The sequence below is a fragment of the Leiobunum rupestre genome, chromosome 4 (genome assembly GCF_980474605.1).
Source record: "Leiobunum rupestre chromosome 4, qqLeiRupe1.1.hap1, whole genome shotgun sequence".
NCBI lineage: Eukaryota > Metazoa > Arthropoda > Arachnida > Opiliones > Sclerosomatidae > Leiobunum > Leiobunum rupestre.
Window position 1 is genome coordinate 10,714,607 of NC_143387.1, and position 19,282 is coordinate 10,733,888.

The window sequence follows — 19,282 nt, forward strand, 5'->3', positions numbered from 1 at the left end:
TTTAGCGGCTGCTGCCGTTGGAAGGGGAAAATTCGGAAAATGTCTTTCCCCTTTCCGTAAATCGTTCAGCGTAGAGGCTCGTCCAATGAAATTTGTACACAACACAGCGTTAGTGTGTTTAAAGGCTAGCTGCATTCTCCTTGTGTTTGTAATTTGTTTCTCCTAGCTTTCATGATCTTCATAGCATTTAAAAAAAAAATCCTTTGATTTGAAGAGCAACAAAAGTGGCAGTCAACCAAAGGGTACTTTTCTGGTTATTCTGGGGTAAAACGATGTCTGCCAAACCAATTCTTGAACCCTGTTATGTATAAATTCATGAGTAATTTTCTAATCTATACTTAAAATTAATTGAATTATATCCAGATGAAGGTCATTATTTCATCTAACTAGAACTACAATAGAAATTATTTTCCTCTAGCTTGGGTATAGCCTACTACAACAAAAAGGATAAAAATCATAAAATAAAGCTTTTTTGAACACAATTTTTATTTTTAATTTTTTTGAAAAAAACGAAGTGGCCAAAAAATCCAACCTTTCACTCAGCACAAATTAGCAAGTTACGGCATTTCTTATTAAAAATATAACGGAAATATGGAAAAAATGTGAGACAATAAAATTGAATAAACATGTATTTACAGATTGTATAAGTTATACACTTCATAACACTTCAGCTTCTTTTCTAGTACTAATTTGTGATTCATGTTTTGAAGTACTGCTATCAGAATCAGATGAGCTGTCATCGCTATCATCATAATCATTATCTTGTTGCATTGGACCTTCATTCTCCATTTCCTCTTGGTCTTTTTCCTCTTGAGTTTGTTTCCATTTTTTTGCCATTTCAAGTAGTTTGAGATGAGGCTGTGCAGCTTCATCCGAAGGAAAAATATAATCGAAGTACTCTTCCCAACCTGCATCAGACTTGAAAGTAAAATGTTTTTAGTAAAGTATCTATTACGACAAACTTAAGTAATACCCAAAAAGCTAAAAAAGTAGTCTAATAAAACAATTTCGGGCTTCTCCATGACAACAGTATTAAGTGGAATCAATAATTAGGCCTATGTATAAGTTTGTGTTAAATCTTTACTGGTTACAGTGGCGTAGCTGATGGTCCACAAGGCCCGCGGGGGGGGGGGGGGGGCGCTCACCATAAAAAATTGAACAAGGGGCCCCATAGAGATTTTTGCGGGGAGGCATCTTGAGTTCTCAGCTACGCTACTGACTGTTTAGTGTATACTCAAATAATATAAAAATTTCAATATTTAAGGTTTAGTAACAAAAAGTTAGGGGTGAAAGAGGAGAAGATTATTACCTCAAATATAAGAATACAATCAAATAATTTCATCATTAACTGTAATTAATATAAAATCTATAGCTGTATAAAGATTAATTTAATCATGTTTATTGGAGTGATGTTCTTACTGAATGCAGAACAATACACACTAATAATAGCGTTTTCCATTTGATTACTCGAGATTTGCTCCAAATCTGTCTCCGACGTCGTAGATCTCGCCCAATTGACCAGAGTAAGACCACAAATGGAAAATTCCATAGTCATATTCCCGTGCTTTGTTGTTTTTCGCTGCTAGTAATTTGAATTTTCTCGTCTCGGGTCTGCCATTTTGCCAAAAAATCTAAAGTGAACACCCAAAAATTTGCTCCGATCTCGATCTGTTGATCTGTCGAAATCGGTAGATCGGTTTTGGACGATCTTTGAGCACCCGAGAGCGGGTAATCGAACACGCGAAACTTGATCGGAGCCAATCAGAGCACCCAAATGGAACATAAAATGTTGATCAAAACGATCTAGAGCGCTCGAGAGCAGTTAAATGGAAAACACTATTAGATTTATCCACCAAATTGGTAATTACTGACTAGTTGTAAATTCCGAAAAAAAAAAAAAAAATTTCATTCCATGATTAGTCTAATATTGTTTGCATATTTAAATAAAGCAGCATTTTCACCTAATTTTTTCGAATCTAAAAGTAAAACTAAACCTCTAGACTAGTTTAAACTGATTAACAATGTAACACTATGTTTTGTAGTATGTTTACTGTTATTAGATATTTTATAAAATCTTAAAATAAGAACACTTACCCCATCTTCGGTTTGGATTTTTCTTCTTTTCTTAACTTTCTTGGGAATTTGTTTCTCTACATTTTCAAGAGAATTTGTGTTACCATATTCCATCTGTAATAAAACGTTAGTATGAACCACAACATAAAATGGATATCTATATAATAAATTCTATTGGAATTTTCTCAGGTTAATCCAAAAACATGTATTTAGTTGAAGGAAAACTAACAAAGGCAATATACCTCAAACTCTTTCCAAGCTTCAAGTAACATGAGTCTTTCTTCTTTCTCATCTGTCCTTCGTAATGCTTTATTGGCTCTTTCGTAAACGTTTCTTGCTTGTTGTAAACCTTGCCCACCATATGTAAATTCAAACTGCGCAAAGCTAATCCAAACTTTGACATGCTGAGTTCTTTCCAGAAGACGTTCATAAACTTGCCTAGCCCTGTCAAATTCTGACTGCTCCAATTCAAAATCAATGTAAGCTTTCCAGATTACTTCAGGCATATCGAGTCTCGGCTGTTGAATTGCTATTTCATAGATAGCTCTTGCTCTATCATAATCACCCAAAATTGTTTCAAGTTCTGCAAACTGAGAAAAACCTGGATTAGTCATCAAGAAACTAAATATGGAAACATTACAACAGTGAACTTCAGTGAGGCATCAGTATTGAGCTCTACCCATGAGATACTGTCTCTGAGATAAAAGTCCTCTGCCCCGTTAAAAAGTATTGCTTAGGTAATTAAGTGGATGGGTTTTTCCAAATGATACTCTGTTACAAGGGAAAAGTAGATTTTTTTGCATTAAAATATTTACAAATGGCTACTAAGGGTAAAAAAATATGGGTTATTAAAATATGTTCCACTTAAATTGGGTGTTGAGTGTGATAGAAATGTTTCCTATGTTTAATTTTGAGTATAAAATCTTCAATTATGAAAATTACAAAATTTATGTATCATACATTTTCCAAATAATCGGTTTCTACCTCCTTAAAAATATTTAGGAAAAACATTCAAAATAGTAGTGTGATAGTATATTCTTAAAATAAAATACATAGAAAATCTGAGGAAACCAAAATATTAAACAGTAATTAAATTTAATTCAGATTTCATTTAATTTAAGATAAGCTAACTGATAATACAATGATATTTAAAAATTCGATTTAAATAAAAAAAAACTAGGAAGTGTCTATACTCTGCTTAAAAGTCATCCATTGACTGCGTCCACAATTGTTGTAGGATAAATTTAAAAAATAACTAAATAAGGATTATTATTACATCCATAAAAAACCTAGTTTTTGCAAAGAATGTAACCAGGTTATATTAAATTGTAAAACTAATGAAGTTAACCAAAAAATTAAGAATTTTAACAAAATTGTTTAATTTTTAACAGAAAAATGGTTGTATTTGGATGTTATTTAAAATATAAAAACTTAAAATTTGTGGATCAGGTAAAAAATGTTTTTTTTTTAAAAAGTTTCCTAAAATCACATTTGGTTAATGTGAAATGTTATACACAGAGTGAAACTGAATTTACAAAAGCCATAATTAGTTTAAATTATTTTAGACCAATAACTGAAATTTAACCAGGTTAAAACTAAGAAAACTTGTTTTAGGTTTTTTTCAACTAAGATATTTTTAGTATTAAATAATAAAATAACCTGGTTGCATTCTTTGAAAAGGCCATTTCCTTAACTCACAATTTGACATTATCTAAGACAGTAAAAAATTAGGCTTTCAATGGTGCCATATTTTTGCGGTGTAATAATTTTTAATAAAAAATTAACCGTTAAATATTTAGAAAAATTACATTATATTCAATGTTCATATACACATATAGCAGCATTTTTACCAATTTTCAATAAAATCCACTGACCTAGTTTACCTATTTCACATGTAATAAACCCAACAAGGTTTATTACAGATAGTAGCAACAAACACAAGGAGAACGCAGCTAGCCTTTCAAAACGCTAACGCAGTGTTGTGTATAAATTTCATTGGAACCTTTATGTGTAATGTTTTCCAGAAAGGGGAAGACAATATCCAAATTTTCCCCTTCCAACGGCAGCAGGTGATAATATGTCTAACCAAGGAAAAATGTACACAAGAAAATGCACGACTTTTGACGGGTTGCGTTCTCCTTGTGTGGGTTGCTGTGTTTGTTGCTCCTATATTCACTCACTTTCATCCAAGTTGTACAGTTTTCGGGAGCAAATTCTAAAAATTTCTGATATAAAATTCGGCAACGGTCAAATTCTCTCAACTGAATTTCCAAATCTATGTACCCTCGAAAAATTTTATCTTTAGGACACATTCCAAGTGCAGTACCCTAAGAATAGAAAGTAATTTTTACATAAATACTAGGAGCAAATAAAAAGTTATGCTACAGAAGGCATGAATCCATAAATAGAAAATTCATAACATTAACTACAAAGCCAATACAGTGACTAGTCACATTGCAAAGGGGTGAAGTTAATTACAGCGGCCTCATTGATTTTTATATTTATTTTGCTTGTGCCTGATTTTGGCTGCAATGATTATTTAATTTTTTAATTTAATTAAAAAAATTGCACATTTTTGAGCATTTTCACGTTTTTTGTTGTACTTATTTCCGTCGTGTGTTCGCCGACACCACGTGTTTTTCAGTCCTAATAATTTCCACGTGATATTCCGGTAGTTTATAAAACAAATTAAAAGTTTTGTAAATTTTGGGAAATTTCTAGGTGTTTTGTATTTTCTGGCCGCAAACGCTTATTACAGTTTTTAATTTAATTAAAAATTTTGCACTTCTTTTGGCCTTTTCACGTTTTTTATTATTATTTAGATAATTTAAAATTATATACTTGATGCATAAGGCTTGGTACTGTCCTCTAGGTCGCGTTATAGATGGCCCATAGCTTTTTTAGTATGTGGTTGGGGAGGAGCTGCGCGCCCCCAGCGCTCAAGCAAAGAGAGTGCGCGGCGCCGTTAGGCGCCAATACCGGGAATTTTAAAGTTCGTCAGGCGCCAATACGGGGAATTTTAAAGTTTTGTAAATTCTTTGAATTTAGTAATTATCTTCGTCGTGTTGTCGCCTACACCACGGCTTGTTACTAGCCGTTTGTTTCGTTTTTACCTAGGAGGGGTTATACAATCACCGTGTCTGTACGTCGGTTGGTCTGTCTGGGCTGCGAACGCGTTCGCATTTTCCGTGCAAAGGTTAATCATTGCGTACGCAGTTGCTAGGACTGTCGAAGGGTTGGCAAAACCACCGTGCGACGATGAGCGTTAACGGATTAATTTGCGGTTGGGCTTGGTTTGGATGTTTTTTTTTTTCGTTAACACTCACCGTCGCGACAGATTTAACTCAGTTTGATTGGATATTTCGTTATTGTAATGTTTATGTGTAGGGTGTTAATGTTGAGTCTATTGTGTTTGTGCTTGTGTTTTTGTTTGTTGTGTTTGTACGGGCGTTTTCTCTTCAGCTTTTTATTGACTTTTGGGACGGACTGAGTGCTGAGTGTTATGGAATCGAACTCGGGTCTGCTGCATGCAACAGATTTACTCCAACCACTAAGCCACCGAAGCTTGTTAAGCTACAGTGTTTTTCGAAAAGAGCTTAGGCGAATGTCCTTTACGTTAGGTACTGTAATTTATCCTACATCATTTTAAATATTTAATTAAATATTTATAAATTATATTAATCTTATACTTAATTAAATATTCATAAATTATAATAATCTTAGAGAGCCCGTTATTTTTTTGTTATATATTTCGTTTTATCAGTCTTTTTTTAATCTATTGTGTGTTTAGCGTATTAGTTTCCAAGGGTAATAGTTCATTTATGAAGAAAATATCAAGTTGTTTACATTGTCCTCTTACACTTATGTTGGTCTGGGTTTAATTGGGTCGTCATTACTTCGTAATTTATTTTAAAAGTTTTCTCGACTGATGAAGATGTTTAATGCAGTTCATCAATTGGGTTAGTTTGTTTTATTTATAAAGAGCCCTAACTATTCCGTCTACGGTCATTTATTGATATACGAGCTGTCGTTTAGTCAAGTGGCTTTCTGTGCTTTGTGAATGGTAAGTTTTTCGCTTCTTGTTAATTCATTTTTATTGGTGTGGATATTTAGACATCTACGATTCCTAATGCAGTCATTGATTTCCTGGGTGTGCGAGTCATTATATGATATAGGAAAGTGGACGGTATATGTCTTTTTCATGCGGTATGTGTCACAACGTCAACAGGAAGTCTAGGAGTCGTCCACTACCAGATGCCGAATATATATGATTCTACGGTATCTTCATCAAGGGCAAGTGTTGAAATAAAATGAGTATTAAAGATGCGGCAAGTATGTCGTAAGCGAGAAAAATACAAATACCCTCTGTAGATATTTCTTTCATAAATATTTTCTTCGTATTATATTTAACTGATAATCTTGTTCTGTAAATAGGGTAAAATTCAATTGTGCATTGTTTTAGTAAGTCTAACTCTAACTTGGTTGTTTCGTCTCAATTATTTTAATTAAAATTAAAATTTTATACCGGGCGGGATTGAACCGGGATTACGTTTTTAGTAAATAACTCTGAATTGCGGAGATATCTTTATATATATATTTAATACCACTAGGGACAATTGTTCCGAGGAGAGGTATATTTTGGCTTGCCAACTTGTTCACTCTTGCTTTCAGTTAGTGTTACTTTTACACGTCTTAGTTTTGAGTCCGTGCTACTTTTCAGCAAAATAAAAATGAAATTACCATGTCTACAATTGAAGACGAGTCACTTAGTGAAAGCGATTTGTACATTTTCCTGTATATTAAATGCTTCAACACTGTTTTCATTTTTGTTACTATTTCAGTTGATACGATTTCACAAATTACAATGCCACTAGGTACGATTCCAGATGGCCCAACGTGAATTATCAGAAGGGGGCTTGGGGCCGCCAAAAATGAGGTGTCGGCGGATACACAAAGGAACTATTCTTCAGAAAAACGTTAATCACCTAAAATTACTCATTTTTTAAAATTGAGTTCAATAAAAAAATTATTGTTTGCGGCCAAAAATAAAATCACTTCGTAATCTACGCGTCAATTGCTACATTCTCCGCTAAAAAAAAACACACACATGAGGCCGCTGTACTTTAATTTTGCCCAAAAAAGTATGAATACTAACTAGAAGTTTTCGAGCAGCTGAAAGTGATTTTTGTCTAATTTCAAACTGAGCTGCAAGGAGCCAAACTTTGGCAAAAGTAAACGTTTTATGTGGTATAAGTTGCAAACATGCTTTGTAAACCTCTCTGGTTTTCTCAAAATCTTCAACTTCAAGCTCCTCGTACAATGCATAATTGATCCAAAGATATATATAACGTCTCCAATATCTTTTTTCCTAAAACATTCAACAAACATCGAATTAAAAGTAAATAGTCTAGAATGAACACTACAAAAATGATTGATTAGAATTATATTATAGAAAAATATAATAAGGAATTTTACTTTAGCTGGTGGAATATTGGAAATGGCTCGCTCATATGTATCCCTCGCAGCTTCGACATCTTGCTCACTTTCCATGAGCCTTAAATAATCAAACCAAGCATCATAGTTGTGTGAATTATCTTTAACCTCCTGTGGAATTATTAAAACACAATTCAGGGAATTTGAAAAATCTTAGTTATGCTTTATAAAATTTATTAATGATATAAATCCATGAATAAAAAAATTAAAGATTTGACTGTGAAAGAAGTCACAGATGCAATAATACAACAGTACAAATATGAACTTTTGAGCATTATAGAACTGATAATATCTGTATAAATCAATCAATCTTTTCTCTCACATAATACCTGAATGAGATCTGGAAACCATTATATCAGAACCCACAGTTAGAATAGGTAAGTGATCTAAAGTTCATCAATATAGCTTACAAGGAGACTACTCAAGGTGTTTATCTCCGATTTAGTTCAAACTCGGGTGTTAAGTAGACCTTCGTGTAACTTGAAAATTCCCAAAATTGTGGACAAGAATGGGCTTTTGTTTTGCCATGGCAACCAAAAATGTTTTTCACAATTTAAAAACGATTTTATTTACCCATATTTAAACAAACTTACCCATATTTCAAACAAAAAATTTACCTAAACTTACCCATATTTCAAACAAAAAATTTACCTAAACTTACCCATATTTCAACAAATTTTCCCAAACTTATCCATATTTCAACCAATTTTCACAAACTTATCCATATTTCAACCAATTTTCACAAACTTATCCATGTTTCAACAAATTTACCAAATTTACGTATATTGACCCAAATTTACCCATTTAATGTGTATTTTTCACAATTTACCCAAGTATATTTAACTAAATATACCAATTTCTTGTATTTACCACAATTTACCCAATGTAAGTATATTTACCAAATTGACATGTATTTACTACAATTCACCGAATTTAAGTATATTTACCCAAATTGACATGTATTTACTACAATTCACCGAATTTAAGTATATTTACCCAAATTGACATGTATTTACCACATTTTCCCAATTTATACATGTTCTGAATTCTGTTTCTAATTAAACTTTCCAATTTTGGAGAAATATTCAAAGGGTTAATTTTCGCACAGAGAATCAGGTTTTAAGTTGTAAAAAAACATTTTCGGTAGTCATGGCAAAACGAAAGCCCGTTCTTGTCCACCCTTTTAGGGATTTTCAAGTTACACGAAGGCCTACTTACCACCAGAGTTTGAACGAAATCGGAGATAAACACCTCGGGTAGTCTCTTTGTTAGTGGAATTACTTTCCCACCAGGTTAATCCTGTATTCACCCACACTGGATGCTTTCTTAAAATAAGATGTATACGCGATTTACGAGGTAACCCCCCCTTTTTGGAGGCTAGTGCTGTGGAAGCTACCGGCTTCTATGCACCGACAAGGAATGTCAGCCAATGAAAAAGGCGTGCCGACATCTTATGACGGCGCCCACAGAAATGCTCTCGTAAATCCCGTATAGGGCGAATATCCAGGCGAACGAATTTCAACGAAACACTTGGGGCAGTTCTCATGGCTCCTGTAATACCAACATAAGCTAGCCTTTGTAGAGTTCACAGTTCAGACTGCACTGTGTACATGTAGCCATTAGCCACCGGAGCACAATTGCATGGGATAGCCACAACTTCAAAACAAAAAGCCCCATAATTTGCCTTGATACTATATTCAAGATGAGACTATCATGTTAGTTTGATATCAATAATTACACTGAGATATTAACTTCTGTGGTCTTTGCTTATAAGGTAGTTCCAAAAAAAAAATAGAATTGAAATATTCTGGTATGCATTTGTAAGAACAGTCTTATTTCGGTTAAAAGTAATGTAAACTTTCCTGCACCAGCATTCCACTGATGCCAGAGCTTTTCTAATTAGATGTGTTATTATTTTAAGGAATTCCCAAAAACAGAAATAGCAACACTGTCGGGATAACCAAATCTCTGTTTAAACAAAAGAGTTTATGAACCATCAAAAACCACAACCAAGGGCGATAAACCACTATGCTGTGGGCACCCCCAGCTAGTGGAAACCAAGCGAATTGTCAAAGTAGGTTAATTAAGTGTCTAGATCACAAAAACCAAAAAACTTACTTCTTCATATTGATATTTCCTTTTACTGACGATAACATCCTCAATGCCAGCTCTATCTCCATACTTCTTCTCGTGAATTGTGTAGTTTTTAAATAACTCTTGTGCTTCTTCTTTTGGAATTCGGTCAAGTGCATATTTGTAAATTACTCTAACTCTGTCATGCTAATTAAAGATAAAATAATAAAAGCAAATAAAAACGAAACAAATTTCCAATTTTTAGAAGATATTTCTTATATTTTTTTTGAAAGTAATTCCTATCATTGTCTGCTAGCTAGTCCATAATTTTTTAATAAATGGTATATGGAAGTAATTTCCTTTTTTATATTCATCCATAATAGGTGTTTCCATATAATAAAACAAAAAATTTTGAGTTTGAAATGTTTTTCACCGCTTCACAAACGTGGACTTCAAATTCCAAAATCTTTATCGACTCAAGTGCATGCTCTCTATTTTCAATAACTATAGCTGATAACATAGAAAAACATTTACACATGACCTACAGAAATACCTATTCCACTTCAAATTAAAAACTTCAGATACCAACACCAAAAAATGGTACAATAATAATACAATAAACATAAGGGTCATAATGACTCATGAAGACATGAGTTATTTTTTAGACATGAATAGATTATTATTATAAATAAAAATGTGTATCACATTTCTCGTTAATAGAGATGTGACCTTGCAATTGAATAGGTAATCTTAATCGCGGTGTGATAAGTGATTGGCTATAAAAATTAAGTGGCTAACTAGATTTCTATTATGAAAACTCACTTGTAAATTTTTGTGTATGCCTACACAGTTAAAATTTAATTCAATACGCTATTAAAATATTGTAAAAATATACCATGGTTTTGGCAAGGAAGATTAAAGAATGGAATGCCAGTCTGATGGAATTTTGCAGAATACCCGTTCAAGGTTCGCAGGGGGGTAAAACTCTTTAGTTCAGTTCAGATCCAATAAAGAGAGTGAAAGTTGACTGAACTAGCGACATCATACAGCCTGTATGATACGGGTACAAAATCTAGTCAGAAGCAAAACTGTGAAATCATGTATTCGATTAAACGAGATCATACTTATTGGAAAGGAAGATTTGGAGATTTCAAAACGTAAGAAAAATCAAGGAAGATTAAAGAATCTGTAATTAATCTTCTTTAACCTTCCTTGGAAATATTTACCTGCTTTGAGGCCTGGGCCAATCGCCAAAGCTTATGCTTTAATTACTTTTCAATATTAGGTCCTCTATACAATTCCGAATTTTTAAAAGAAAATTGCGGAGCTATATTTAAGAAAGCTCTTCAGAATTCTTCTAACATAAACACACAAACTTTGCTCATTATTTAAGATTAAGATGAAACATACTTTGTGGGAATCTATTGCTTTTACACGCCAAAATTGCGAGAAAGGTTTAGATGTACCAAATAATATAGCAGAATACACAGCATATGTTTCAAGCCAAAAGTGATGGCGTTAGCTACTTAATATCGTAGATCGTTTCCCCCTTTTTACCCCCCAAATAGTTAAAAATTTCCTTGAACGGGTAGGCTGCGAAATTCTGTCAGACTGGCGTTTCATTCTTTTATCTTCCTTGGATTTTGGAATAGCAGACCCACAATAAGTGTTAGAACAACTTACTTTTGCTTGTGTATTTCTATTACAGCCATTTAATTGAAATAGGGATATTCCAATTGTCTCTTAATAAGTCTAGTATGTCTTAAATCATTAGGTAACATTTCATGCAAAGTGACTGACCTCTCTTTGATTTTCCTCAAATTTAGCAAATGCAATAAACAGTCTTTCATTGAGATAGTCCTCTCCATAAAAGTCAACAGCTCTTTCAAATACTTGTCTAGATTTATTTACGTATCCATGGGATTCCTCAAAACGAGCAAATTTAACCCAATTTTTTACATCAGGATGAACCGTCACAAGTAAAATTAGAGTTAAGGAAAACTGACAGTTATCTGCCTTTAACACATGGAATAATTTGGTACAGTGGGGTCAAATTATTACGGTGAAACCCCGCGATTGTTTTGTAACGTTTTATGCCAATAGATGGAGAAGAACTGCAATATTGTACTCTGTTGATTGAATTCAATAAACTAAAATATTTTTTAGCATGGTGTAACCAGCCTGTATGCTCTGAAAACATTGACACTTCATTAATACATGTCTCGGACGCAAAGTAATAAAAATAAGATTTGTTGCATGTTTAGAAATGTTGTATTTGTAAAGGACAAAACAATTTACTAAATGATATGCTAACGTGAGACTTAATTTTTTTTTATACATTTATGCATTTCGAGTGCAATTCTAGCTCTACACCAGTGACGTATTAAAAAAAATTAATTTTAACCTTTTTTCAGTGGTGTAAAACTTTTGTCAGCCTATGGTATTTCACATATTTTTAAGTACCATAATTTATGTCCTATAGGTGTAAAATTCAGTTCTTTAACATTTAAGCAGCACAGCCATGCTGTGGGAAATATCTATAGCGTACTCCTCTAGAAAAAACTAGAGACTCTATTTATGATAAAAAATAACTAACTAGGAATGGAGCTACAATATACCCAAGGTAAAAGTTTTTAGTGGCAGCTAGGAGCAACAAACACAGCACCTCACACAAGGAGAACGCAAACCATCCAAAGTCATTGGTTAGAAGCTTTAGCGCCAGCTGCCATCAGAAGGGGAAAAATTTGTAATTGTCTTCCCCACCCGTATAACGTTCAGGTTAAAGGTTCAAATGTCCAATGCAAGTTGTACAAACACTGCGTTAGTGTTTAAAGGCTAGCTGCATTCTCCTTGTGTTTGTTGCTCCTAGATGGCAGAATACATACTATTGTTGTCTACTCAGTTGTAACCCCTCAGCCCAAATGCTAGGCTTAAAATTGCCATGTATACATCTATTCCTTCACACAAAAGGGTTAATTCAATAGGTTAATTCCCATCACTATTTAGAAAATTACAATTTCTTTTAACTAACTTGATTTTTAACACCCCTCTAAACATCCCCAATTAAAGAAAACTAAAATCAACAACCATGGACAGTGGCAACATCAATTTGGGACAAAATTTCTTGCATTAGTCTAAGTAGAGTTCATCAATAACTCTACGCTAAAAAATTATAATGCAAATAGGTGCTTAACAAGACATAAAAGGATATAGCGTTCATAAATAGCTCTGCCTCTTTGAATTTCTTTGTATCGTAACTCGAAATTTATGTAAGTGTACCATGCTTGTTCATCTGGTTCCCATTCAATCCACCTCTCAAACACTTGTCTTGCACCTGCAACATTTCCAAGCATTTCTTCCATATAGGTGTACTTGTACCAAAACTGATTTATCCTGGGCAATATAGAAACAGCTCTATCCCAAATGTTCCTTGCATGATTAACTTGACGATTCCTTTAAAATAAAACCATGTGATATAATGATACTACATAAAACGATTGATAATGGCATACGCCAAAGGAAGTAAAACAATTTTTAAGACGTGACATTAAATGTAGCTTGTATATTACAACCTGAAACTACCTACATTATGGAATTTCTAACACACATCACAATCTGATCCACTGTGTAAACCCATCTTTACGCTACCTTCTCCACCCCTTTAATGACTTACAGCAACTGACCAAAATAAAGGATCCCGGTTGTCCAAATTGTAACTGGTATTATTTACAAAACTGAACTTTTAATAGTATCTTCGACTGTGGTAAGGTTTTCCATAATTTTTTTTAAGAATCAGAAAGTTCAAAGATGTTCCAAGTTTTAACTAAGAAGACCCAGACTACTCACTAGTAAAAGCATGCTTTAAAATTTAATTTTATAAAGGTGAAAGAGCTTAACGATAAAATGTTGCCCAGTATGTCACAGCTTCACTTCACCGAGTCTACGAGCGCAAGCTAATATCATGAGAAACATAGGAGTTTCTGGCACACGTCCAAATTACAAGTGATAGGAACATAATAAAGCTCTTGTCTGGTGATGTAAAGAGAACCATCATAAAATTCTATATGTGCACATTTTAGTTTATAAAAGAACAATTATTTTTAACTTACTTCATTTCCATTTCAGCGTATTTCAGCCACAATGTAACATTTCTGTGATCAACATCGAGGGCCCTTTCAAATACTGAACGAGCTCTATAAAAAAAGGTTAGAAATTGAAAAAAATAATGGGACAATTATAATATATGATATCAAACCTTTGAATTTGTTTTTGGCTTTCTTCCCATTGAGCATATTTAATCCAATTACTGATGACATTGCGATTCTTTCTGATGTTATCTTCAAATGCCTTGAAAAAGATATTGGATATTGAAAATATGGAAATTCAACCATTTCGAAAGGTTTAAGAAAATTTACTTCATTAAACCAAACTTTATTTTAATACCATACAATTACTATGTAAAAATACTGTACTCATTTTAATATATTTATGTTGTTTATGAAAGTAAAATATTGCTACCAATCTGAAGGAAAAGTTCCCTCTATAAATTCTGATTCTTATATACCAGAATAAATTTACTTATAAGAATAAAACATTAAATAACATTTTAATTTGTTCTTGTAACAAAACCACTTAAGTAAGTTTTAATTTCACTAATATATTTCAAATTATCATTTTTTTAAAGATGCTTCACTTCAGTTAACCTAAACTAGCGTGATTCAATTCATTAGAGAAAATGGACAGTATTAGTGTTGGTATTTCAAGTGTAAACTTAGGTTCACACTTCATTCTAACAGGAACTAAACCATAAAATTTTTTATTAAACAATGAACTAGCTTAATTTCTGGTTATTTAATTTGAATACTAGGAATTAATAATAATAAAAGTAATTAGACAGGTCTTGAGATAAAAAGTTACCTTTCTTTTCCGTAGTTGATACTCTCCAAGTTCCTCAGGATCAGATATTTTCTGCTTCGGAGGCTAATTGTAAACAAACAAGGTTAATTATTAGCTCATGTATTGTGGAGAAAAAAATAGGGCTTATAAACACACAGTAGTGAAATATATTTGTATATTTCGAGGGACTGCTTTAAACAGTCAAAATTGACCCTTCACTAGGTACAAGAGCCACCAAAAGTAGTATGAGATTATGGTCCCCTGGAATTTTGACCGTATTTCCCATCAGAAAATGATTCTTTAAAATTCCTCTCAGAAATTAATTCTTTTGTGTTTTTAAACCAAAACACATTGCGGAAATTCTACTATTTTGTTAACTAAAATGTTCACTTCAATATTTGAGTATTTTTGTCCAAAACAATACCAAATAATATGCAATCCGAGGAGTTTTTTGGTTTTCAGAAAAAAAACGCGATGATTGGGGATTACAAACATTCTATTAATACCTTTGTTGTTAATATTAGGTCTCTATTTGGGAAAAATTTGTCAAGTTTGATTTTCCAAGTTGAATATTTTTAAGACACCGTAATGAAAATATTTTGCCTTGTCATAAAAAAATTTCGACGCATATTTCAATTAGTTTTTAGCATTTTAATTAGAATTTTCTTTTTTTGTGTGTGTGGTCGAAATGGCGTGTACGTTTGACACATACCTAAGTGAATAGATATACCATACACCACATTCAACCAAAATTTTTTCGTAGGCTACAGCATTAGTAGTTTAATATTACTTGTTTATGTAGATAGATTAATTAATTTTGGTAGTACTATATTCAATGCACATTAGTGTTAATTTTATTTTAAGTAAAATATTCCTGGGCTAGCTCATTTTCTTTAAAAGAAGCCAATCCTTTTTTCAGGGAATGTAGCTGGGATAAGTCATAGCAATAAGTCGTCTTTGCATCATGAAACTTTCGGAAGCAAAGGATGTAAAATTGTCCAACATGCGTCAAACCTATTCATGGCTCTCTCCAAGGAAGGCAACCCATTTATAATCCCTGACCTACACAACCTTATGACATTCGTTTTCATCACCAGCTGAACATGGATGGGAATAATTTTTACAAATGGAAACTTAAAAGGTAGAAACCCATATGCAGTTTTATGGATAGAAAAAAAGACCACATTATAAATTGTATCATAAGACCACCCTCAGTTAAGGCCCCGTATAAACGGCATTGTCCATGAGAGAAGAAATTAACTATATCGCAATAAGATAGTAGTGCAATCATCATTTAAAAAAAGTCCTAAAAGTATTAACTCAGTTTGCAGATAGATTAAATTAAAGTAAGTTTTCCTCTGAATTGACATTGCTAGAGAGCCAAATTTTGTACATTTTCTTAAATCCATTGAAGGTGATTTAAATAAGTGGAGTAAATAATAACCTGGCAGACCCCACAATGTGAGGGGGTGACTTCAAGGGGCCCCATAATGGAGGAGGTATCCACTCATCCCTTATTTACGCCACTGATAATAGGGGGGGGGGGCAAAAGGGTTTGCAGGGAGGGGGGCCACCGGACACTTTAGCTACGCCACCGAAGGTAATCATGTATTTTTATTAAAAATCACTCTCTTTATTTATGAAATATTTCTGGGGGAGGTTGAAGCCGCAAGGAGGTGCCGATTTATTATGCCTAACATTTACCACCATCAAAAATACTTCTCATACCTTGCATAATGATAGGCTTACGAACTAAAACCTAGGGCCCATGCATCACAAGGGGGAGGGGGATGTTGAGGGGCCCAAAGAAGCTAGAATCCTAGGGTCCATGCCATGGGTTAATACGCCACTGCTTATGAGCGTATATATCAGACACTTACTGGAGGTAAAATTTCAAGATCTCTCTCTTTGGCTTCTCTTAAAAGTTGTTCCGCTGTAATTTGAATTTCAGCTGGTGTTTTATTTTTCACCTATAAAACATAAATATAAATTAAAGATTTGACAGTAACAACTATTCTTAGCAAAACAGTGAAAGAATAAGCAATCCCCATGCAAATAAACTATTCTTGCAAAATCTAATACTTTTAATCTATTAAGAAAAACTGGCTTTAAAATTTGAGTACCAATAATATTATGCATAAAAAAGAAATCATGATTAAAAACTTATTCTTCAAATTAGTTCATCTTTTTAAGTTATTGAATTTCATAGTCTATTAAATTGATTGGCATTCAAAAGATCTCAGTCAGTTAGTAGTTTTTTATATTATACTAATGAGAAAAAGCAGGTAACGAAATTTTTGAACTTCACTCTAAGTTCACTGCCGAAATAGACCATAGAGACTTCTAAGATATAACATCCCAGCTGGCCAACATTATCGGTAATAATTTTTCTTGATGGCCAAATAACATGTTGTATTAGAAAACATACAATGAAGTATTACTTTAAAGATTTTACTTTGAACTTTCAATGAGATGAAGTTAGATTAAATTATGTTTAAGTTTATTTTATGATAATATAATTAGGACCTGTACTAGCATTGTTGAAAAACATGCATTTTGTCGGAGTGTAACCTGATTTATGTAGGGCAATTTCAAATATTATTGTACAGGCCAATGTCATTGTCAAGGATCTAGTTACTGTTTAAACATATATACATTAATTGAGATATTGACTAATACATCAGTTCATAACTTAAAGGCAAAAGGTATATATTCTACTTTACCTTACTGTTAAACAGTTAAAGACATTACCAGAAGTATTTAAATGAAAAAGGACTTTAAATAAACTTTTAACACAAACTAATTAAATTGGATCTTATAACAAATGGTATGACAGTATTTTAGCTAAATTGTTCGTTCAACATCTTTAATAACATTTTGAAGAGCTAGTTTTCGTGATTTTGAAAACAAAAGTCATCTATAGGCGCCAATTGAAGCACGAGTAATATAAAAATTATGAGATTTTAATAGCATTGTAACTTACTTTCGCCACTTTCGGAATCTTTTGTGGTTTAGCACTGCTTGTACTTGCCATTGCTGTTATACAAAATACCTCACCTTCAAATTAAACTAATAATTATCTAATATTTAAAATCAAGAAATTATGAATATAATTTATAAATAATAGCTATTTGTGTACAACAGTTCGAAATTAAGTTGAATTTCCAAGAACACATGGAGCAAACAGCATATTGAAAGCAGAGAGAATCTACTGCGATAATATACTTTTTTAGCGCTGTACATAATCATACTTTATTGAAACATTTCAATTTATAACATAAACAGGGCTGTGTTACCAAATTATATTCTTTGGTGTTACTGTGTAAAGGAGGCCAGGGGGAGGGCTAAATCCCCGGGGACCCAGCAAAACATGAGCCATAAGCATGTTTTTAAGGGAATATCACCTTGCCCTTGCCCTTCATCAACACCCCTCTGGAAATTTCACCTAAAAGGGACTGCGATGAACTAATTTGCCCCTGGTCCCGAAACGTCATTGCCGCAGTAAAGGTCTAGCATAGAGCCCCATGTTTACGGCATTGTCCATGCGCGAAGAAAATTAACGTACGACGATAGGGCAGTAGCGACATCTTCTTTTCAAAATTTCTACATCTAAAATATTGTCTTACTTGGTAGAGCAGCCACGCTCGGGTTGATAAATGCCCCTCGCTTTTTGACATATTAAGGCTTATCAAAAACACAACGTTCTGTTTAGAGGTGAAAAACTTACAATATTTCAACAAGCACTATAAAACAGTAACTTGGCTCTCGGAAATATTACTTCTTCACGATTTCGTTGAAGATGTTTTATTTAAGCTCCTATTATAATTTTTAAATTATTAATCAAGAATCTCGTAGTAGTGCTGCTTCTGAGAGGTCGAATAGGCGCTTAAATAAAACATCTTCCCAGAAATTGCTAAGAAGTAATATTTCCGACAGCCAGGACTCATAAGTTACTATTTATATAGTGCTTGTTGAAATATTAGAAAGCTGGAAACTTTTCTCGAACGTAGATTCAGTTTTTTGCTAAGTCTTAACATGCCAAAAAATGTTACCTGGTTAAAAGGAATCACTTGTTGCATACCGTACTGCAAAGTAATACGTTAAGTTCTAAAGGAATATTTTTCATATTTTTCCGAAAGATAATTTTATACGAAATGAATTAACTCTGCCTCCATGAGAAGCCTTAAAATTGCCCGGTAATATAAAAATATTCCGTATAATTTTAATTATTTATACCATAAGAGGATGATAATAGTAATAATATTATCTTCTTATACTTATAGTTTTAGTAACATTATACATTAAAATATATTATCGAAAATTAACATTAGTATGTTCCTTATACACGTGAGCCGACGCATTTCTTATCTGACGCAAAATTCTCATGAGGGCAAAAACGCGTCTCGAATTGGCTTCAATATGACAATTTGGCTAGCCATTCTAACCGTTTAACCGACCGACCGGAAATAGTTCCTTCCCAGATGAATTTGGACAGACTTGGAAGTAGCGGGAGTCTTGGGGCCAATGGCTCTTAAAAAAAATCAGTGGGCACTTAAAATAAATCATTCGAACGGGGGTTAAAAAATATTAATTAAACATTTTACGGAAATTTCTGGAACATGATGTATACGCCGTTACAAATGATTATGTGTGATATTATAATATACTTGCTTGTTTTAAAGTTAATAAATGTTATGTAAGTAACGTAACCAATTTTTATTTTCCTATTTTCCCTACCTAATTTTAA

General features: G+C 33.0%; 1 protein-coding gene across 1 annotated transcript; it reads right to left on the reverse strand.

Moving 5' to 3' along the window:
- Window positions 1-503: 503 nt before the first annotated feature.
- Window positions 504-17,724, reverse strand: crn (pre-mRNA splicing factor crn). The gene is made up of 14 exons (XM_090171898.1): window positions 17,519-17,724; window positions 16,416-16,505; window positions 14,557-14,619; window positions 13,895-13,986; window positions 13,749-13,832; window positions 12,851-13,092; window positions 11,440-11,618; window positions 9,685-9,846; window positions 7,549-7,677; window positions 7,229-7,441; window positions 4,254-4,400; window positions 2,316-2,663; window positions 2,095-2,187; window positions 504-918 (listed from the first exon to the last, which is right to left on the reverse strand). Exons 1-14 carry the CDS (start codon window positions 17,567-17,569, stop codon window positions 658-660), a joined length of 2,154 nt encoding a protein of 717 aa, XP_090028024.1. The 5' UTR covers window positions 17,570-17,724; the 3' UTR covers window positions 504-657.
- Between the last annotated feature and the right edge of the window lie 1,558 nt (window positions 17,725-19,282).